The following is a 24,237-nucleotide window of genomic DNA, read 5'->3' on the forward strand; positions in this document are numbered from 1 at the left end:
TATAGAGGTGCATAAAAAAAAAAAAAAAAAAGGAAAAAAAAAAAGAAATTATGTGTCTTTGTCTCTTCAAGCCATGTGAATACATAATTTGCTCAGAGAATAGCATCAATGTAATTGTAAAGCATCTCGAATGTTGCTCTGGTCATTACAAAATGCAAAAAATGTCTTAAAAATCTGGCTTTGTATACAAAGATAGATAGATAGATAGGTAGATAGATAGATAGGTAGATAGGTAGATAGATAGATAGGTAGATAGATAGATAGATAGATAGATAGATAGATAGATAGATAGATAGATAGATAGATAGATAGATAGATAGATAGATAGATAGATAGATAGATAGATAGATAGATAGATAGATAGATAGATAGATAGATAGATAGATAGATAGATAGATAGATAGATAGATAGATAGATAGATAGATAGATAGATAGATAGATAGATATAGTATACTAAAATCTGGCTTTGTTAAATTGCATTTAATAAAAGTGTTGTCTGTCCTAAAAACCATATCAGCCCTGACCTTCTGAGCAAAACTTTCAGTTAATAATAATAAGAAAATCGAAATAAATTTGTATCATTGAAGAGGGTCCCATAATCACTAAATCCAGTCTGAAAAACAGTGCTTTTTATCATGACATGACCTAAGTTGTTTCCAGATTACTACTGATTTGAAATATGTTCTTTGATTGTAATCTTGACAAAACATTTTGGAGAGCTCAGTCTTTCCCCATTCAAGTAGATAGTAGCTGTACTTGTATGCTGCTTGCCCAGCCTGCCCGGGAGCATTCCAAAGATTGCTTCCGTGTGAACTGACTTGTCTTGAAGGGGACTTTGACTTGACTCACACACCAAGTTCCCCTATGGACTACATAATGGAAGATAATACATTTAAATGGGTTGATGGAATTGAATGTACACTGAGATAATGTAAAATAAAGGTGAAGATGAGGTGGAGGAGGGATGCTGGAAGAATAGTCACTGGAGAGAACCTTTTTACACATACTGTATAAACACTATATACAAATAGAGCACAGAACATACTAAAGTAAATCAAAAGCACATCATGGTGTCCAAACACTCTGAGACATAACACAGATTAATGCAGTGTTCTCATTCAGTAGTGTGAATTATGCCAGGAATGTGAGCGGTTATGAAATAATAGGGGTATTATAGATATCCTGTCGTTGTTTTATCCCGTTAAAAAACAAGCGTTTTCTTCTTCATTTCATATTATATGAAACAATGCATTCAAAAATATAAATGGTCAAAGAGGATCCCTCATATTGTACAGTTCACATCAGAATTGTATTAGTATGTTGAAACATTGGAGAATGTAAGAAACACCAAAGCAAACAAGACTCTGGGCTGCTGATCCGCTTTGAATTTCCACTCAAATTAAGTCGTGTTAAACAGATATTTGCATTAAAATCCATGGCTTATGTTACAAATTTTACTTACATTTGCAATGATGTGGCAGTCATCTCTAACACATCTCGAGAGGTTGTTTACATGCACAACAATACACAGATTACATTTATGATCTTACACTGATAAAGAATGGTGTTTTATGCATTTACAAAAACACAAACGTTGTCGGCTGTAATTGGTGTAAGAGTGTGCATGTAAACGCATTACAGACACCTATCTACACCCACAGTGGATGCACCATCACACAAAAGCCATTGTTTTCAGTTACAGTCAGATGTCAAAATAGAAATGCACAATTCACAGTCAGCCATAATCATTTTTATTTATATTTTTCCATGTGAAAATGTGTCCAATAATGAATTTACTGAAATAGTGAGTAGTATTTGACTGATCATGTGATCTTTACAAGTCGGCCCTTATGAGATGACCCACACCATGTAAAATGAAACAGCTTTTATAAGGCTAGTGATACGAGTCTTTATGTCATGAAAGTGTTGTTCTATAAACAACCTTTTTAAATAAGGCAACAATTACTCTCTGCACTTTAGAATTGTTAGTAGTTGTTTCTGGGACATTTGGTGATCAACTAAATGGTGCTCTTTGAATTTGTCTAAAACTTGCCACATTTAACTAGGCTTGTAAGTAAAATGTAAGTTTATAATTTTCTATTTATCAAAGCCAGGCTCATTGTGCTGCTTTATTGTATGGCATTGTCCAAACCTTGAAAATTTTAATGGACAAAAAGTATTTTATCATAGTTACTATGTTCTCTTTACTTTACACCAATAGATCAGTTTTCTTCACAATGAGTCATTATATAACTACAAAAAATGAAATAAAATATGAATTCAATAAAATATGTGAAAAATACATATATTTAGCATATACAAATAAATAAAAATTATTCATATACATTATTAAATGATCTTAATTAACTATGGAAAAAAATATTATGCAAATATACGATATATCTTATAAGCAGCATTTCAAGGTTTATATTATTATATACAGTACATCAGTAGACGTGGTCTATAATTCTGGCTCAATCTGAACACTTCATCATAATTTTGTTCTTGACGTATCCCTGTAGATACGTCTGTTTACACTTGGTAAACTTTGTGCATGTGTGTTTTAAACACGTGACCCTGTGTGTCCACAAGAGTATAAAAGAGCAAAAGCTCAGATTCCAATAAACATTTCAAAGAAGCTGAACAACAGTGAAATTACAGCAGAACAAAAACAAAAACTAAAATAGATTCAACATGAAGGCCTGGTTCATTCTGTTCCTCTTGCTGCCTGTCTGCTTGGGTAAGTTTAGCAGTTGAAAAAACATACTTGTTTTTCTTGTTTGACCAATTGACATCAAATCGTAATAGGTGACAGTTGATAATTGTATGTTTTGTTGTAAGTTGTGAAACCAATTTGCTGAGAATAGACTGATTTGGGTTCTACAGGCTACAGCTATGATATAACTAGCAGTTATTTTTCTATTAAAGAGGCATTTTGGTAACAACACATTACAGAGTCCATATTATACATATTGATCATGAATTACTATAGAGATAACAATAGCAATGTGTGATCTAAAACACAAATAACATGAATAGTGTATTGTAAAGTGTGGCTGTTAAGTGTTAAAAAGTAATGACTGGTTAAGATGATTACGATAATAGTACTGTGGTGTCCCCATGATACAGAAGTGTTATCAGGTGGTTATATCATTTAACTTTAAAATGAAACACACTTTGAGAAATACAATTTTCTTAGAATATAACTCTCTGACGTACTTGACTTTGATTGGTCCATCACAACAGGGGCATGTCAGTTTCAAAATATGGTGACAAACATGGATTTTCAGGACATCCTCTGCCATTTCCCAACCTCGTCATCAGATGTCCCAATCACCTGAATTCTGACTGTGATGATTCTCAGGTGTTTCTCATCAGCCTATTTAGTGTGGACTATTTAAGCAATGACTGCTCACTCAGTGCTCACTTTTCAATATCAAAAGTTGTGTGCTTTTAACACTATGTACTTCAAAACGTGACTAAAATAACCCACTATATCCTTAACCCAATAATTGCTTACTAACGTTTTCTGTTTAAAGTTATTGCCCATTGCCATGACAATGTGATGTCAACAAATTCTAACACCTTAAAATGACTCTAAAAATGGCAATTTAAACAACTTTACAGGTCAAATAATTCATGAGTTATAACAGCAGAATTAATTTTAATGCATTTATAAGGTTATAAGCTTCACATTATATAACCTCAAATAATTTGCCGCATTCACTTCCAAACTCACTGTAACCTTGATTTTTGCTTCTTTTTTTTGGGAGAAAATGATGGACGAGGCAAAATCATTATTAATAATTGTTTTTGGTAATCAGTATTATGCCACTAATGCTGTCGATTGAGCCTAACTTGTATTGAACCCATAATATTCCTTTAAGTTGGTATTTGGTTTTATCCATACTGTAGAAAGTATCATTATTTTACTTAATATTATAGAATTTTAGAATGAACTTAATTCTGAAGCACTGGTGCTTTTAACATCACTAGAAAATGATGAAGAACATTTAGGGCTTAAGTCCCGGTAGCCCACCTCTGGCACTGCCCATTGTGGGCAAATCATTTTGTATAACAACCTCTTAACTGTACAATTGACCAAATTCCAAAATAACTGTGCACATATCAATCTCTAATCTCTTTCCTTTCACATAAAAAAAATACAAACTCATTTTTTTTTTTTTACATTTATTTCTTAAGTGGCCAATGTAATAAGCCTGATAACGTATAGTCAGTTGGTCATATCAAAACAAAGCCCTTCAGGGTTATCCCTTTCTTATACAACAGCACTGTTGTATTCTTTACATTGTTTGGCTGATGTTCCAAGCTTGTTGGTTAATTTTATGTAACTATAAAGATCACCCTGTTTGGGTTTATTTTGTGATAATGGCCAGCTGACTGTACTTTCATTCATATACCATGATATTAAAATAGTGCATGTCCAAAAAGTCATGGTGTTACAATGGTAACAAATGATGGTTTTTGTAATGGAAGTGAACTAAACAAACTAAAGGTAATTTTGTCTGTTTTGTGGTCCAGCCGATCACTACATTGAGTGCTATGGGGAGGACTTCCTGATGGTGAGGAATATGGTTCTCCAGTGCCGGAGTAAAGTTCCTCAGGCCTGTTACACCAGAGGTAAACGAGTCCACACTGCACTCGCGTCAATCTCAAGAGCAGTTCCAGTGCAAAGTATAAACAGTGATTGTCTAAGCATTACACAACCAGTTCAAGTGTAATGAGATAAAACTCAGTCCTGATATAAACGGAGATGCCATTCTGCATTCCAGAAAAGTGGAACATCTTGAGGATAATTTATATTGGACAAATCAGAGTTGTAGAGGAGAACTGGAGCAATTGTGACATTTTTTACATTTTCTTATGTAACTCAACATGCCTACATGCCACTGTTTTTGTTAAAACATGTTTGTAACATATAAGAAATGAATGTGCCAACAATAAAAGTACTATAAAAAAATATTACTTTGATAAAGATGTGATCATATTGAATCCAATACAAGAGGTCAGGGTGTTTCGGAGAGCGATTGTAACAGGGGAAGGCAGTACATTAATGCATATTAATATCAACCTATTGAATGTCAAACAAGAGCACACACCTCAAAGTAATAATATAATTCATAATTTTTCATAATACTGAACATTTTCTGACTTTCTTTTAACTCTCAGGAATGTTTTTAAAGCAAAAGCAGTACCCACATTATAATTATTTAAAATAAGTTACATTCTTTTTACTGAAAGTAAAAGATCAGCTGGTCGCAAAGTCTTCAACTAGATACTTCTATGAAAAATGTTCCTCACATATTTTATTTAGGACATTTTTAATTTCATAACTTATGTCACAATTTCCCACTACTTCACATCAAAGATAAAAAAAATATATATATATATATATTTATTGGAACTTTAATTTTTATATATATATATATATATATATATATATAAACAAACATGTTTTTATAGATGTATAAAACACTAAAAGATGTACATATGAATGCATATTTTAAATGTATTAAACATTAATATATATCTATATATTTATATTAATGTATAATACATTTAAAATATGCATTCATATGTACATCTTTTAGTGTTTCTGTGAGAGCTAATCGGAATTGTTTGAGTGGACCAAAAACAAAAAATAAACTTTCTGTGAAAAGAATTTTAGAAAGTACCTTCAAATTGACTATTGATGTGATTATTCATGGGTGGAGTAACCAGAAATCGGTTTATATTATTTAAAAATGTATTAATAATTGGAGTGTGTTACGTTTTGAACTTACCACTGGTGATAACTGACCTGATAACTCTTCCACAGGGACTGGAGAGAAAGGATGTGTCAGCCTGGAATTCTGTCAAAGGAAAGGATGGAAATGCTGTCAAGAGAACCGGTGCAATGCTTGATGCGCACCATAGAGGGAGCTGTAGAGTCAGCTAACCAAAAACTGACCTTTACATCTCTTTCGTTTCCATTTTCATTTAAAAACTTGACACCATGATACATGACTAAAAGTAATAAAATATTTGTCCAACCAATCAGCCTAGATTTGATGTTTTGAGCCTAGATGGGTCTGATCCTGAGGATAACTTTAAAATGTTGAACCATGTTGTTTTTGTCAGCCCTATGTAAGGAAATCACATTTGTCATGCTGTCTGAAAGGTTGATAATTATCTCCTGATGTTGAGTTTTCTCCATGTTTTGAATAGAGTGACCAAACGTCTTCTTTTTCCCAGAAATTTCCTCTTTTTTTTTTTTTTGGGGACCAGAAAAAAAAAAAAGCTTCCGGCTGGGATTTCAAAATTGGCTAACATGAACTTACATGAACTTGTGTGCTGCTTCCAAGGTACTTTTTACACACTCTCTCTCTGTGCACCCTGTGTGTGCGTGAGCGAGATTAACGCAGTGCTTTGCCAATCTCTGCCAGAAATGTTAATAACATAAGGACACTTTTAGTAGTACGTACCATGTGAATTTGTAAAAAGAACACCAGTTTCACGCTTACTACACATTGTCATTTTCAACTGAAAATGTTGAATTCGATATACTACAAATTAGGGAAATATAAACTTATGTGACCATTAGACATTTGCAGCACAACCTCAGGTTGTGATCTCCCTTACAAAAATATTTTGGGTTCTGGCAAACTAGCTGCAAATTAGCCACTCATTATTTTCACATGCAAATGAGCTTATGATTTGCCACAAATGTTTGTCATTGGCTAAAGTTAGAAAATTTAATGAACAAGAACACAGCTCATGCCATGTGAGGGAAGAAACAAGTCCTGTATGTTATTAGTTATGGTTGTGGTCCACAGTGTCCTCTTTTAGGACAACTAAAATATGGTCACCCTAGTTTTAAAGCAATCAAGCTAACATACATACATAGCCCAATATGTTTGTGTATGTAAGAGAAAAATACTTTGGCCTGGTGAGTTATTTATGTAAACAGTGAAAGAACACACATTCTTGTAGAGTAAGGAAGCCAGCCAGAGTGAACCCACATCTCTCTCAATACTGTACAGTACACAAGTACACCACAACATAACCGCAATTAACTCTTTCTCATACTGGCAAGGATTGAAGAAATCGATGAAGACCATAAACATAATTCAAGGTCAATTCCACCATGTGAAAATCTTGTTTACTGGTCCAAAAATCCAAGTTTAAAGGTGCACTAATGGATGTATTAGTCATTTTTTTGTTGACTGACAACAGAGGTCTTGGACTTTATATTGACACCTATTGTAGCAACATGCAAAAGTAATAGTTTTCAGTTCTAATGGCATTGAAAAAATTCAAAGTCTTATTTGGTATATCAAAGTGTAGTATAATAGGAAGGATATTGGGTCTTTCCTTTTTTTAAATTCTGCATCCTCGTTTACTTGGCAAGGAAGATGGCAAAGAGAGAGCAGGTCAGTCAAGAGCAGAAAGCCAATCATAAGAGTGGGCATTTACATCAAATCTTAAAGGAGAAGCAGCACCAATACAAATAAATGACTAATTTTTATGCAAAAAAGAACTTTACTAATATTATAAGTGAACCTCAAGGAACATATTAAAAACGGAAAAATAATAAAAACTGAAATCTTAAATGTAAACTGAAATATTTTTAATTCTATAACTGAACAGAAGAAATCAGTCATTACAAGAATCAAAGCCGTTTTTAAAAATGTTCTTTATTTTCTCAAATCTTCAGTATATTTTGACAGGAATGCATAAGAGACAGACTGGCTCAAAATTTGTCGAGAGAGAGAGAGAGAGAGAGAGAGAGAGGTTTAGCCTTTTTCATATTTTGTTAACATATCATTTTATTATTTATCATTCAGGATTGTCACCATTGTGGTTTTCATTGTTTATCAAAAAGGCTTCTATTTGAAAAATTAGCTTCTTCTCTGCACCTTTATGCAATGAGTATTTCATGAAATGACCTGCAAATAGAAAAGCATTTGGAAGTCCAGAGCTGCAGTCATGCCCAACATTTCCTCCAAGTGTAGATACAATCACCAGCTGAGAATCTAGACTGTATTTTTCCACCCTGTGTATGTTTTGGAAATTAGCTCTTGGATATTACCGTACATGTAAAAATTAAAATAAAACAGCTGTCTCCTCAATGGGTAACACAAATACATTGACATCAATGACTCCTACTCCACCTCATTTCAGGTATCGAACTGAGAGTGCACAGTCCATCCACAATTGTGTGATTTACTTTCTTAAACACCAAAACCCTTCACCAGTACAATTCCAGCATATTTCTCATTAACTTCAAAACCAATTACCATCAATACGACATTCAAAAAACATTTCCGTTTGCAGTGCTCCATTCGGCTAACCATGCAATTCTCTAATACGTACTTGAAAGTGATACTGTACAAGGTCCAATGAAAAGCCACGGAGTCCAGCTTGTTCTCTAAACAGAGCAATATCCAGGTAGAGCTACACCGGATACAGTGCAACAAATTCTGCTGATCTGAAATACGTTTCCATGCCACAAGGCCACTGTACCTGCATCCACAGGTGAATAATCCCCCAGTTTCCTCACAGACAATAAAAAGTCCCCTTTGAAATGAAAGAAAGCATTCCCCCGTGCATTTCAGAGTACATTCCTTCCCAGAAAATAGTTATATACATACAGGTACACCAATATATACACACAACAAAGCCAGCCTTGAATGCAATAACAAAGATCACAAAAAGGTTTTGAAAAGATCTACAGTTCAATCCTCCCCTGCAACTACTGTAAAGCTTTTGAGGTTTGCCCTTTCTATTTATCAGTGTTTTCCTGTAGTTTCAAGAGGTTGATGAATACAGACGTTGCAACCAGGTCTCAAAGACCAACATTTTTGCAAAATAATGTTTACGTGACTCGTTGTAGATACAGAGGCAGTTTCCTGATGAAATGAACACTAGAGGCGCTGCAACACCAACAATTACTTTTATATACTTTCACACAAATCATGAGTAAAACGGCAGACCATATCAGTTCATAAACACTTTTCTACGGTGGCCCCGGGGTGCACAACACAAATAAATTGCACTACAAAAAATAAAAACACAACAAAATACATTCAAGCCACAAAACAAAGAAATGATCAGACAAGAGAAGGCTTAAATTCATTGTACTAAATCTTTATGTTGTGGCTTTATTTAATAGTGTTTTGGATTCATTGTGTTGTGGCTTAATTTAGTTGTTTTGCAGCTTTAATTGGGTTGTGTTTTGGCTTAATTTTGTTGACAGTTGTTGTGGTGTGCTAATTTTATTGTGGCTTAATTCCATTGTGTTGTGGCTTAATTTCATTTTGCTTTGGCTTTTCTATTATGATGCTTGTTGCTTAATTTTGTTGTGTGGTGGGTTTTCCATTGTGTTGTGGCTTAATATCATTGTGGATTACATTTGTTGTGGCTTAATTTAGTAGTGATATTTGTTTCCATTGTGTTTTCAGCTTTTATTTGCTTTGCTAATTTGGTTGTGTTGTGCACCCTTGGGCCACCATACTTTTCACCCTGTTCCTTATTTTAATTCATCTTATGACATCAAAATGACTTGTAAGGCGATACATTTTATCACTGATTTGCATTATTACATAATCAACTACATTTATAGCCAAAGCTTGTTCAACTGTAATTAAGTTGTGCGGTAGCTTCTCATACAGCATTACAATTGCAATGCAAATAACCAGGATACGAGTCCTGAAATGTCAACACATGAGCCAAAAGTGTCATAGAATCCCCACATAATTACATGGCTGCTTCAGCAATTGCGTTTTTCATCTCATATTTGCTTTTTATGACACTATCAGTTAGGTTTAGGTTTCAGGGAGGTAGGTTTTGTTGATTAAAACGTTCACCCATCACAGCGAACATTTCATCTCTGAACTGCCGTTATATGTGCAATGAACCATGTAATGTAATTTTGCTAAACTGACACCACAGTCACGTGATTTGAATGAGATCAGGCTGACACCTTGAGATAAAGGAGTGTCAACAGGCCACACCTTCAGGAGTGCCATTTTGCATTAAAACTGCATGACATGGAAAAAAAAAAAATATGAAAAAACATTACAAAAAACCTACATGACAAATCTCAGGTATTTGAACTAAGGCAATCTATGTGAAAACTTTCTGACGTGCTTAAAAAACAGGAGCAGTTCATGAAGCATTGGACTTAAAAAGATATAAAAAATTAACTGCAGACCAGCTGAGGGGCACGTCTTGCACGACAACTCGTTATTGCAACGCTATGTCTAGAGCGCAAATGTTGCATAAACTTCACACCACACACCAAGTCCACATAAACAACCAGTTATCATTCTGTCTATCTAAACTTTGCTAAAGCCACTAATCACACTTCCATTTCATGCACTTGAACCAAAACAATCAACTGCATCAGACACATTTATGAATTTGAGGCAGTTGGGTATACAAATACCCACATACAACTCAAATTCTGAGCGGATAAACCATGCTTTCAATGTCTCATACTTTTATACTTCCAGACTGCCCAAACAATGCATAATGGTACCATGGAAGTTACCTTCAGTAGCTGCTCTGAGAATTGTGTTCATGTCTCTTTTGGTGAAATATTGATGATTCAGGTTTGGTGCAGGTTCACAAATCATCAACAAGACCAGCGATGGAGGCAACTTCACTTTGCAGGTGAGCCCTTGTGTCTCTCTGATATTGATTCTATTGTCTGAGATAAATCGTTTCGTGTCATGACATCGAGGCATGTAACACATTAGCCGCTCTTGAAATCTGCACTGCATGCCGTTTAATTTCCAATGAGCAGAAACACGTCTTGTACACTTTCTCACATCCATCTGTTCATGCATCGAGGCAAACATAATAAACGTTTAGGAGAGCATTCCCTTACAAAAAAAGTACTGTGGTGGTACCATGTAAATGATTACCATATTTAGATACCAATTGGTGAATTTTGGAGTTTTCAGAAACTTTTTGACAGCCACAAGACGATGGTTGTCAAAAAAAGAGCACACATTTAACTTAATTCACCCTCAATGGGATTTTAAATTAGGCTACTTCAAAGAATACTATGGTACATGTTAAAAAATATATCATGGTATTACCATAGTACATGTTCAAAAGCCATCATAATACCATACATAATACCAAGAAGGGGTGAAAAAAACCTACTTTATTCCTTTAACTATCTTTGTCTTCCATGTCTTTCCAAAAAGAGTGATCCTGAGAAACCGTGAGTGGAGGAAAGTGAGACAGAGAGAGAGCAACCCCTCTTTGAGGAATGAAAGAAGCGCCAACTCGCGAGCACATACACACTCACACTCACATTTAAGACTCGTTTAATCTTTTGTTTCTCTCATACCATAAAAAAACAAGAACATCTCAGTCCAATGAACAAAATGACAAGCAAAACAGTCCCAAATTGAAAACTAAAAACAGTCTCAGTGAGAAGACGGAGTCATCTAGATCAGAGGTTTAAAATGGATCGTATGAATGCAGAGGAGATCTCTAGCACTAAAGAGAGACCTGGGTAATATGCGTGGGTGATATGGCATCATTAAACAGACAGATGAGACTTTTGATGAATTGATGATGTCTGTCTCATTTGAGACTAAAGCTGAGAAGTTTTACCATGCAGGTCCCATTTTAAGACTAATCAGGCTTTTGAGCAAGTATACGCATATATGTGTGTAAGTGTTTGTTCGTGGCTGTGTTTGTGGTAAATGGAGTGCACTGCCAATTAAGCAGCAATAATTGTGAGTTCTCTGCCAAGTTCAAAATATTCAGTGCATAGCACATGCACCGCCAATGAACATGGCGAACTGCTGAAGCAGCCAATGAAATCTTTGAGGTCCTTGGGTTCGACCAATGAGCCAGGGGCACCTACCTGGCATGTCCAAATAAGTGCTATGCAATCACCCACTAATGTTTACGGAGTGAGAGAACAATTTAAGATTTAAAGGAATAGTTCACCCAAAAAAGTCAATTAACTCACCCTCATTTTGTTCCAAGCCCGTACGCAGTGAGGTTTTCAGAGGAACACAAAAGGTGAATTTTTATATTGTGCACGAATCATATGAACTATTTTTGTTCTTTTTTTCGTTCTTTTTTTTGGTCATTTTGGAGCTTGAAAGACCCAGTCTCCATTCACTTTCATTATATGGAAAAGAGTGGCCAGTACATTCTTTTATATTGTGTTTAACAAAGGAAAGAAAGTCATGCAGGTTTGGAATGACATGAGAGTGAGTAAATTATGACAATAATTATGACAAAGTTTTGGGCAAACTATCCCTTTAAGATGTACTTATTTAAGTGCAGAAACTCTCAGAAATTGTATCATTTATTCAAAAGAGTAAAAATTTACCCAATTTATGCAACAAGCCAAAAATGCATGAATGTATGTATGTATGCTCTGGTATGCTTCTAATATGGTTAAATCATAAAATATATTGAATCCAGGCTTTTGAAAGGTCTCATATTTCATTTCATTCAAAAAACAGTTACGGATGTATGTGTGCATGTGTGTTAGTGTTTGTATGGTTGTGTGTGTACGACTAGGTAAACGTTTTGGTACGCTTGAGTGTCAGTGTGCATCTTTCCAAAAGCTTTAAAAGGGACAATTCACCCCCAAGATAACAATTCTGTCATCATCGTATGACTCTTTCTTCTGTATTACAAAATATTTTAAACAATGTTCACAGATAATCGAAAATGACTGAAAATGTCTCCTTTTTTGGGTTTGGAGCAACATGAGGGGGTGTTCATTTTAATTGTTGGGTGAACTATCCCTTTAACTACACATTACAAATCCCTCTCAGCATCCAATCAAAACCACTGCCTCTACGACCACATGTAATGAACAAAACGTCAACATAACAAACTAAGACACAAAACACAATGAAAACATTGAAAGGATGATAAAAAAAAGTGTAGATCCTGCTTTTGTACTCCAACAGAAAGACTTCAGTGACATGCTGTTGCCTTTGGACAGGGAATCGAGCAGTCAAGAAAAGAGGGCGGAGCCTCCCTCTTACAAGGGTGGATTAAAAGGTGTGCCCTCGTCACTAGGCGTGGCTGTGTCGTCGCTAGGATCTAGGCTGTCCTTGGGGCTCAGGGTGCTGTCAGAAGTGGGCGTGGTCTCATCCGAAGGGGGCGGGGTTTCAGGCAAGCCATCCTGCTGTCCATTAGGAGTGGGTGTGTCCAAGGATTTGGTGGGCGTGGGAGGGGGTGTGTTGGTGTTGGATTGGATGCTGATGGGTAGAGAGACTGGCACCTGCACGGGCTCAGTAGGGATCAGGGGGACACTGGGTATCAATGCCAGGTTGCGAGGTGTAGAGTTGTGCAGCAGTGATTCACTCAGGCCTAAGCTGGAGTCACTGGGCACCAGAGCAGAGGTCTTCTCCACTAGACGCCACTGCATAACGCTCATGTCCTTCCCGCCCGTTGAAATCAGGTGACAATCACTATGCATGAAGCTTACATTTGTCACGTGACTGCTGTGAGCACTGTACTTGTGACTTGGGGCCTGCAATTAAAAAAGGTCATAGGAATATCACTCAGATCTTCAAACTATTTATTTAGTGTTTTTTGATGCATACATAAACCACCTGCCAACATAACTGCATTCATTAAATAAATTATAAAGTAGTTTATAAAGTTTGATAAAGTAGCTTACAATAATTTATTACAACGTAATTACACAGATTTCTGGACCACTCAACTATAATTGGCCACTCGCAGCATTCTGCAGTCAAATATTTTTATATAATGGTCGCTTTAAGTGGCTTTTTTGATGGATATGAGTTTGGTAGATCTAATTCCTCTGTTATAGTTTGGAATTTGTGTGTTTAAGCTTCAGTTTCATGCGAATTGAAAGTTCACGTTTAGTTTGTGGCACCTGGCCATTAAAGCACCTCGTGGCCACTGTCTGTTACCATGGCAACAGCTCCAGAGTTTTCACATTTAGGCTTACAAAATCTTACGAAAACTTTTATATATATATATATATATATATATACATACATACATACATTATATCTAATATTTTTGCCACGTGTAGATAAAGTATTTCATGGTTTTTAAACCGTGGATTCTAAATTCTTCTGGTTAAATGAACAGTGATATTTTTAATCACGGTTATTTGTAAAACTGTATTATCCCGTCATCCCTAATTCAATGCATACTCTTAAATATTTATACACTGTATCATATCAAACATTCAGATAAAGCATTAAGGTTACTGATTCATAAAAAAATTACCCTTACCTGCTCATCTGTCTGCTTTCTTTACCATGAAAACCAACTGATAATTTCTATGGATGCCTTTATATACATCACATGAGTCACATGAGTCATATGAGACAGTGAAGATGCTAATGTTTTCTAAATTCATACAAAGGTTTTGTGTGGTTACAGACCTACAGACCAACATTGTATGTTGTCAGCCACAGACTGTCTTGGTGTTTTATTCCTGCAGGGGGCGCTTGACGCTTGAAAACGAAATCTTCTATACATCCGCATTTAAATCTAAGAACGCTTTGGAGACATTTTACACTGGATAGTTATTTTTAATAAAAACTGATAATTGCAATGATCCATACCTGTGAATGAAATCTGCCTCAGCATTATTTATAAAAGCATTTTTAAAAATCATCATCCAGTAATAATAAACAACTGAGAGTTCATGCATCCTGGCCAGTGCTGAGAAAAGTAACAGGTACCACGTGACCCCTCCGTCTAGTTGGGCAATATGAACTCATTCAACGGAGGGGGACTCCAGTTTTTTTGTCTCAATATGACAGACTCACAGCTATGCAATTGCATGGTATCTCAAACGAAATTATTTTCAGCACTGATAAAAATATATATACGGGGGGCACCCCTTTCACAGCATTGGGGGAGAGGGGTGTTTTTTAAGTACAACACCAAATGTTGTAAAACATACAGTAATATCACTGTGATGTGAAGCTTATTGCTTTAGTAATGTTAATGGCTCTCTAAAATGTGTCAACAAACATGTGATGTACTGGTGTGACTGACTGACCTTCGGTCTCGAGCAGGGGTACTGGAAGAGATGCACTTTACAGAAGTCATCAGCCAGAGCGATCACCTTCCTGTTGTGAGATCGCACCAGAGCATTGATGTCTGTCCCATCAGAGCCCTCTGGCCAAACACCTATAACACCACAAACACACATCAATGTACAATGCTGGAGAATAACATGAATCAGGCTTGTACAGGTTTTATGGAGCTAAACACTTTATTAAGATCTTAATCTAAAAAGAACAAATTAAAGGGGTCATGACATGCCTTTTTTTATTTTAATGTGTTCCTTAATGTTCATTCAAAATACTAGTAAAGTTTTTAGATTTTTTTTTTATTAATTTTTTTTAGATCATTTTCCACCCTCATTCTGATCCTCTGTCAGAAACACTATGTTTTGGTGCTGCTTCTCCTTTAAGATTTGACAGTAAACACACACTGTTCTGATTGGCTCTCTGCTCTTGACTGACCTGCTCTCTTCTTGCCAGCTCACTCCTCACTGCTACTGGGCGGGGCTTCGGAAGTTATAAGGTAAAGTAGTCATTGACGTGTTGTTGTGAAGGTGGTCAGATGCAAATGTCTACCACAGTGTGACATCACAATGCGAAGGAAGTAGAGAACAAGTTGTTTTGGCAGCTTGGTTTCAAAAAATACTCTTTTTTTGCAGTAAGGAAGAAGTTTTGAGTACTGAAACTTACAGAGTGTGTCTATAGTGAAATGACCTCTAATAGGTCAAAAGATCAAGAAACATTTGATTCCTCATACCGTGACCCCTTTAAGACCTTTTAGAAGAAATGCAAGAAAACCATTATTATTATTTATTTTTTAAGATCTGCTGACTTAAATGGATAGTTCATTTACTCAACTTCATTACAAACCCATATGTCTTTCAGGAACACAACGGGACATGTTAGGGACTGATAGCCTTATACAATGAAAGTGAATGGTGATTTGGCCACATCCACAACTCAGTTTTCAGTTTCCTAACATCGCTTTCCAAATTATGTGGTAATAGAGAGCATTTTCATAACGCTCCATTTTAGGCAGAGGAAAATTCTGTTCTAGTGTGGATGAGAGGCGTAAACACAGACAGGCGCAAACAAGGGACAGTTCACCCAAAAATGAAAATTCTCTCATCATTTACTCAACCTCATGCCATCCCAGATGTGTATGACTTTCTTTCATCAGCTGTACTCAAGTGAACATTTTTAGAAGAATATTTCATCTCTTTTGGTCCATACGATGCAAGTGAATGGGTGCCAACATTTTGAAGCTCCAAAAATCACATAAGGCAGCTTAAAAGTCATCCATAAGACTCCAGTGGGTAAATCAATGTCTTCTATTATAGGTGTGGGTGAGAAACGTATCACTTTTAAATTGTTCTTCTTATGTTTTGGTTATTGTAATTCCATTCTTTATGCATATCGGTAAATAAATAAAGTGCTAAAATATGTAGAGTTGAGGTCAAGATTGTGCTAGTGTTACTCAAAGGTGCCCTATGTGTGAGTGAGTGAGTGATGTGTGTGTGTGTGTGTGTGTGTGTGTGTGACGGTGCATATTCTGTGTGGTCTCCAGTCATGCAGGCCTGCAAGTACACCATAAGGCATGCTATGCTGGCCGATAAAGTGATAATTGTGGGCTGAACTAGATTTGGGTTTTGTAATCACCCTGGCTAAAATTAGATAGAGTATAAGGAAGTCAAAATACAAAAGATCAGACAAGATATAAGATTTCAGAGTTGCAAAGACAATAAAAGTGAGAGGAAATATGCTGCAACAGGAGAGCAGCTGACTTCAAATCAGCCTTCAAAATAAGGGTGACAAACATTTTCACTGTGTGTTGCTGTACTTCACTATACTTGTCCCTAGAAATGAGCTAAATCTGATAAAACCTTCTTACTCTTAAAGTTCTCATAATGCATCACTCTGCAGATACTGACCAAAGACGTGGAATCCGAGCACACAGGTATACGTGGCCCAGTCGATGTCCTTGCACTCAGAACGGTTACGAATCAACTTACAACCGTTTGGAATGTCCCCTGAGGAAAAGAGATAACAAGATGTAATGCTGCAAAACAGAAAGTTTCAACAATCCATGGTCCAAAAGAAAGAAAAAGACAGACATGTTCTGTTCTACCCAAACAATCAGAGAGACATTAAATATGATTGGAAATGAATGTTTTTGAGGGAAAGAGAGCCAGAGAGAGAGAGACTACGGCATGAGTAATCTGGCATTGTACAGTATGCAGTGTTCCTGCATCTCGTTAACCATTCTATTGCAGTCGTCCACTTACAGTAAAGGATTTCGTAGTCTCCCGAGTTGGACATGATGAACTTGTTGTCGGGGGACCAGTCAAGATGTGTAATGTAGCTGGAATGTCCCTGACGAGAGAGGATGAAAGATTTGAAAATGACAAGAGAGAAAGAAAACATTTCAATCAGAGCATTTACAATGAGGCTAGTTGAAATTAAATACTTCTGGCAAGTGGACATGTCCTGTTTTCACTATATATAGTGAAATAGCATATAGAATATATAGAAAAGCAGCGTAACATTCTGCAAAAAGTTCCTATTGTGTTCCATAGAAAGAATTCCAAAGGTTTGGAATGATATAAGGGTGTGCAAACGATTATAGAATTTTCATTTTAAGGAGAATTAGCACTTTAACCTAGATTCATAAGAGAAATTCCTAAATTTAAAGGTTTAGTCAAAACCATTTAGAATAAAAGCACTAATAAACTCTTCCAATTAAACCGCAAACATCAACAAGAGCCTGAATGTCTGACAGAATCATATACAAAGGTTTGTAAAAGCACAAAAAGGCAATAGACTCTTTAGTACCCTACACAGACTGATCCCAGTGGTCTCAATAAATAAAACTGAAAGGGTCTCCACCCAGAGAAAGGAGAGACACAAAGTAGATTCCCTGCTCATCTGTCTGCTTTCTTTACCATGAAAACCAACTGATAATTTCTATGGATGCCTTTATATACATCACATGAGTCATATGAGGGATTGCACAGGGAGGGAATCTCTGTTTGTCTGACTTGGCACTGACCCGTCTGAGCCCTTGGAGTCAACAGGCTTCCCTACCATATATGCATAGACATACACACTTTATAAAACACACAGTCTCACACGCAGAAACATGTGCGACATCTTGCCATTTGCAAAAGTCAAGTTTTTACATCCACAAACCCATTGGTGATTTTCTTTAACACTTATCCATGGGATGCAAACAAAATTGCTTAATTTAAATCAACATCCCCCATTAGATATTTGTGCATCAATTCATATGTGAATACATTTCCCTCGTGATGGCAGATTGCGTGAACACTCATTGAATTATGAGTTATGTTATTGGTGCTTGTCCCGTGGAAACCAGGAAGTAATCATGTTCACATAAGCAATGGTGGGTGCAATTCGGAGGTTGCATTTTTCCTCTAGAGATTTACTCCATTGGCGGTTAGGTTTAGGGTTGGGGTTAGGGTGTAGAGTTCATGGAATATGCATTCCTGTTGACTGTATTACATCATTTACAACTTGAAATACAACCCTCTTTTGGCTCCAGTTTGTGGACATTTCACCTGGAAACTGGAGCTGAAATGTGCCCATTCGTTCAACAACACTTCCAGCTTTGGCCACAGGGGGCAGTGATTCGGATTTTGGTAAACAGACCGCTTTCAGCAACGACACATTCAACCTACTATTGCCAAATTTACAGTGTGATCAGTCTGAGAAATGACCACTCCTGATAATCTGATAATCTCAAAGTGGCCATATATCAGATGATTCATCTGCCTTAAAATCATTTATCTGATCGTTTCCATCGTACTTGTGTTAACCTAATTTCAAGTCATAGAAATGAGGTTCACTGTGTTTTACTACGAAGCTGACCATTCCTGTGTTGCACTCTTTCCCTGAAATACCAAATGTGTGTAGCTCAACAGTGCATTGCTTGGAATCTTAACACATATGTACTCATCTGCTTTTATCTGTCTATGTGAGAAACTACGCATCAGACACATGAGCGAGCAGTGTGCCAGCTTCAATAAAACCACAGCCTAGCATTCTCACAATGCCTGCATTCCCACTGGAACCTTAGAAGTGTCAATCAGTCAAGAACGTTGAAAGAAGGGCATACTTTTATAAATTGTTCTATGATCACATTGAATTTATATTCTCAATTAAATTCTGAATGGCGCATAACCCTGATTGGATGCTCAAATGAACAGAGCAATGTTTTGAAAGTGCTACAGAGACAGTGTTTACACTTCATGGTGAAATCAACCTACCGATAGCTTCATTCTAATTGGCTCATTTTAAGATGAGATAGGAGAGAGTTTTGTTACAATGGACGAAATTAGACACTTCAGCTTTATGGGAGCAGGATGAATTAGAAGAACAGTGGTATGATTCAGGGTGTGTTGGTGGGGTCCAATCAAGTGAGACGAGACCCAGTTCAGACACGGACAAATAATCGTGCACGGTAAAGAAAATAGGCAAAAATATAGGCATAAAAGAATTGTAATATAAAGCAATGTATCACTTATAGGTCAACAGCAAACAAGAATATCCAAGATGATGAAAATATAGTTTAATCGCATGTGCCAAGTTCTTTGAAAAGTAATTTGCATTCATTTGAAATTTTAATTGAGAAAACATGTTCATTATAGAAGAGGTGTATTGAAGTCTATGAATTGAATTTTTAATACATTTTAGTAATAGATCTGAAAAAAAGAGAGCATAATTTTAACCTTAACAATAATAATGTGTCATTTCTCTTTTTCTGCCTCTAGGAGATTCTCTGGGCAGCAGCGTCTTTTGGTTTAACAAACTGAAAGCAGTAAAACTGTCATTTTTACAGTGTGGGCTCATTCTTATTAAATCCCATACACACACACACACACACACACACACACACACACACACACACACACACACACACACACACACACACACACACTCACAGAAATTCCTCCCTGTTTTACCATTTGTAAATGGTGAACAGATTGACCACAATGACTGTGACAACATCATGAACTTCTGTTGACTACTGTATATTTTAACCGATTCAAGAAAAGATGCATCTGAAATGTGTTAAAACATGTCACCGTTAACTAGGCTCCTTGTCTTTTTAAAACTCGCGTTAGATTTCATCTCCAACAGAATACTAGAATACTTCTAAAAGTGAGACTAGGGCAAGTGAAATTTACTATGTACATCACCATAGAAAAAAAAAAAAAAAATGTATCCTATTGGCAAATACATTGTTTCTTGCTTTAAGCATAAACCTCACTAAATGATGTTGCATTTCAGGACTAAGGAATAGTTCACCCAAAAATGAAAACTCTCATGATTTGCTCACCCTCATGCCATCCCAGAAGAAAAAAAAGAAGACTTCATTTCTTTTGCTGAACACAAACAAAGATTTTTAGAAGAATATTTCAGCTCTGTAGGTCCATACAATTAAAGTGAATGGTGATCAGACCTTTGAAGCTCCAAAAAGCACATAAAGACAGCATAGAAGTATCTCATACATCTTCAGTGATTTAATCCATATCTTCTGAAGTGATATGATAGGTGTGGGTGAGAAACAGATAAACGTTTAAGTCCTTTTTTTACTGTAAATCTTCTTTTGTATTTGCGACTTACATTCTTCATACACATCATCAACAACTGGGCAAGGAGGACAATTTATAGTAAAAAAGGACTTAAACATTGATCTGTTTCTCACCCACACCTATCATATCACTTCAGAAGACATGGATTAGACATGGATTAAAACACTGGATTTCTTTTTTGCTGTCTTAACGTGCATTTTGGAGCTTAACAGTTCTGGTAACCATTCACTGGCATTGAATGGACCAACAGAGCTGAGATATTCTTAAAAAAAATCTTCATTTGTGTTCAGCAGAAGAAAGTAAGTCATACACATCTGGTAATGCATGAGTGTTCACCATGCACTATTTTTATGTTGGATGAGGAAAAGGTTACGTAAGTTTTTAGCGTCATAAGGGTCGAAGGAAAGAAGCAAGTGGGGAAAGTGCAACATGATGTAATAGACAAAATATAGACACATATAATAGGGATTTCTGCTATAGCCTCTTAGATAAAACAATTTTCAATCTACAATCCTTATGCAATTGAATTATTAAAGGTACAAGTTATTTTATGGAGGCTGCACTCAAAAATCCACCTGGCTCAAAATTCTTCTGGAGTTAGCCTTTGTTAAAGGTAAATTATGTGAAAAAAGGAGAGTTCAAATTTTTGTAATCATGGAGAAGGGGCAATTTGACAGAGACTCACAGTGCATTTCCCATATCTGCTGTACTTGCGTCCCTTATCCGACACTGTGTAGAGGTAAATGAAGTTATCATGTGATCCCACTGCCAGCAGAGTGCCATCTGAGGAGAGACAGAAAAAACAAAGAGTGAGAGACAGAGAGATTTAGTGATTTGGCTTCATGCTCTAGTAATGTGCACATGCTGGATTTCTGTTAGGATGCCGCCTAAGTAGAAAGTAGAACGCAAGGCAGCTCACTACCTGCTAAAAAAAAAAAGCTTAAACCAGCCTTAGCTGGTTTGCTGGTCTTACCTAGTGTTCCAGCCTGCTCTTATGACTGGTTTTAGAGGCACATTTAAGCTGGTCACGCTGGAAGAACAGCTTAAAGCAACCAAAATCAGGTTACTGAGCGGCTTTAATGTGAACTGCCCACTTAAGCAGCAACCAAACAGCAGCAACTGAGATTTGTCCTCCGCCACCCGGATTGAAACGAGTCACTACGCCACCACAAGGACTAAGAGCACATTGGGAATTGGGCATTCCAAAGTGGGGAGAAAGGGGGAGAACACACCCCCATAAAAAAAAAAAAATATTTCGATGTATTTTTGCACTGAGCTCGACTTAATCCAATATGGCATTTCTTTATCCATGAAAGATGGGATACTACATTAGAAAATTCATTTTGCAAAAATAATGTTTCTTTGTAGGTATCTTAGGACAGCCTTTGCATCAGGAGTGCACCTATGAAGCCTTAAAATACTGCCTATGTAGGCAGCTCACTAGTTTTTTTTAAACTGATACACAGTAATGCACGAAACACACACACCACTCTCACTCACCGACAGAGTAGCGCATGACTGACAGCTGCTCATTGCCGTCTGTGTGGATGGCCACCAGGTCTCTCGTCTCTGCATCTAGAGCATACCACCTGAAAGACACAAAAAATGAAATCACAGGTATCAAAAATATGAACACGTCTATGTACAATTCCCAAAAGAGCTGATCTAGTTGTTGAGATCACTTACTTCCCTGAGTGAGTACCAATGGCAACAACAGATCCACTGGGATGGAAGTCTGCGCAGTGCCCGTGCTCCTACAGACACAATGTACAGGCCATCAATACTGTCACACTCAAACCATCTGGGGTTCTATGAGCTAAACTGTTTTGTAAAAGGATAGTTTCAAAAATGATTTAAAAACTGATTGGAAGAGCCATGTTTACATGTCCACACATCAGCTGAATTATACATGCATGCACTAAATGTTGGGAGCCATAAAAATCATGCATTTAAGCTGATTAACTATATTGCAAGGCAAACATATTATGATTTTAAAGCATTATTATACATATTCTGTATGTACTTCTTTATTTGAACAATTCGCTTTTTGTCCAGTCTAACATCAACTTAACCATAATAAAATGACCGTAGCACATGACCTCGATCGACTTGCTGCTTAAAGTCAGCATGAAATCATTGAAAGATTGACCCGGTTTCCTGGTCTTCACCAGTTCAAGTTACTCCAAATAATGAAAATCAAATGTTCATATCTCTTACGTCCAGCAGTCTGGTCCATTCCAGCATGTGGTCCACTGAGCTCCACAGACACACCTGCCTGTCCTGGGCACAGGTGAGGAAAAGGTCTTTGAAGGGGTGGGCAGCCAAACCCCAAAGTTCATCTGTGTGTCCCTACAAACACAAACACCAATGAAACTGCAACTCAGACTTCAGGTGAACAGCAGAAAACATGTTTGACAACTTTCAGCTCTGGTTTTGTGTATGTTATTGTAATTAACCCTATAATGCTGTGTGTATCAAATATGACACACAATGAATGATGGCTCCTTTTCACTCTCTGTTCAAGCTGAAAAGCTCCAAAAAAGTATGGTATGCAAGTATCACATGATAAATGGCACCATCTAGTGGTTATTTGTAAAAAAAAAAAAAAAAAAAAAAAATGGTTTCAATGTTTATATAGATCTATTTAAATTGGTGGTGGACTTGCATTAAAAGTGACTCTTATGTTGGAGTAAATGACTTATTTTAATAAAGTAAAAGTAGCAGTAATAATTATATTGTTAATTATACTTTAAAAGGAATATTTGCTGAATACAAGCAACTTGTGCTTGGTTAAAATGTTGTATATTATTTTATTAAAAAGCCAGTTGAAATTACATGTATCAAATATGATCCAATAGGCTTTTGAGGTTTGAGGTTATTAAAATAATAATAATAATTATTATATTATTATTATTATTATTATTATTATGGTCACCATTCACTGGCATTGAATGGACCAACAGAGCAGAGATATAAATATATAATTTTTTTTTTCTTCCCCTTTTTCTCTAAATTTGGAATGCACAATTCCCAATGCGCTTATAAGTCCTCGTGGTCGCGAAGTGACTTGCTTCAATCTGGGTGGTGGAGGACGAATCTCAGTTGCCCATCAACCCACGGAGACGTAGCGCATGTGGAGGCTTCACGCCATTCACCGCGGCATCCAAGCGCCCCACCGAGAACGAACCACATTATAGAGACCAAGAGGAGGTTAACCCAACATGACTCTACCCTCCCTAGCAACCGGGCCTATTTGGTTGCTTGGGAGACGTGGCTGGAGTCACTCAGCACACCCTGGGATTTGAACTAGCGAGTTCCAGGGGTGGTAGCCAGCGTCTTTACCACTGAGCTACCCAGGATCCCGAAACACACTAATTCTTATATGTGGAATAACATGAATGGAACTTAGGGAATTATGTTGTGACTAATGTAGTGTGTATAAATATATGTAGTGTGTAGGAATTATGTAGTGTGTATAAATATATTTATACAAAAACATTTACGATTTATTTTTATAGTTTGTCTAGTGGTACTAAAAAAACAGTGTAATATCAAACAATTCGTATTT

General features: G+C 36.5%; 1 protein-coding gene across 5 annotated transcripts in view; it reads right to left on the reverse strand.

Moving 5' to 3' along the window:
* Nucleotides 1–12,330: 12,330 nt before the first annotated feature.
* LOC127618208 (echinoderm microtubule-associated protein-like 4) overlaps nucleotides 12,331–24,237 on the reverse strand; it is a 94,428-nt gene continuing 82,521 nt past the window's right edge. For all 5 annotated transcript variants that reach the window (XM_052090531.1, XM_052090530.1, XM_052090529.1 and 2 more), the window contains exons 17-24: nucleotides 22,887–23,018; nucleotides 22,356–22,423; nucleotides 22,170–22,258; nucleotides 21,355–21,452; nucleotides 17,340–17,427; nucleotides 16,986–17,084; nucleotides 15,048–15,178; nucleotides 12,331–13,529 (exon numbers count right to left, since the gene is read on the reverse strand). In XM_052090531.1, the coding sequence (XP_051946491.1) occupies nucleotides 13,035–13,529; nucleotides 15,048–15,178; nucleotides 16,986–17,084; nucleotides 17,340–17,427; nucleotides 21,355–21,452; nucleotides 22,170–22,258; nucleotides 22,356–22,423; nucleotides 22,887–23,018 (1,200 nt within the window). In that variant the 3' untranslated portion in view covers nucleotides 12,331–13,034. The remainder of the gene's footprint in view (nucleotides 13,530–15,047; nucleotides 15,179–16,985; nucleotides 17,085–17,339; nucleotides 17,428–21,354; nucleotides 21,453–22,169; nucleotides 22,259–22,355; nucleotides 22,424–22,886; nucleotides 23,019–24,237) is intronic.

Source organism: Xyrauchen texanus, chromosome 24 (assembly GCF_025860055.1).
Source record: "Xyrauchen texanus isolate HMW12.3.18 chromosome 24, RBS_HiC_50CHRs, whole genome shotgun sequence".
NCBI lineage: Eukaryota > Metazoa > Chordata > Actinopteri > Cypriniformes > Catostomidae > Xyrauchen > Xyrauchen texanus.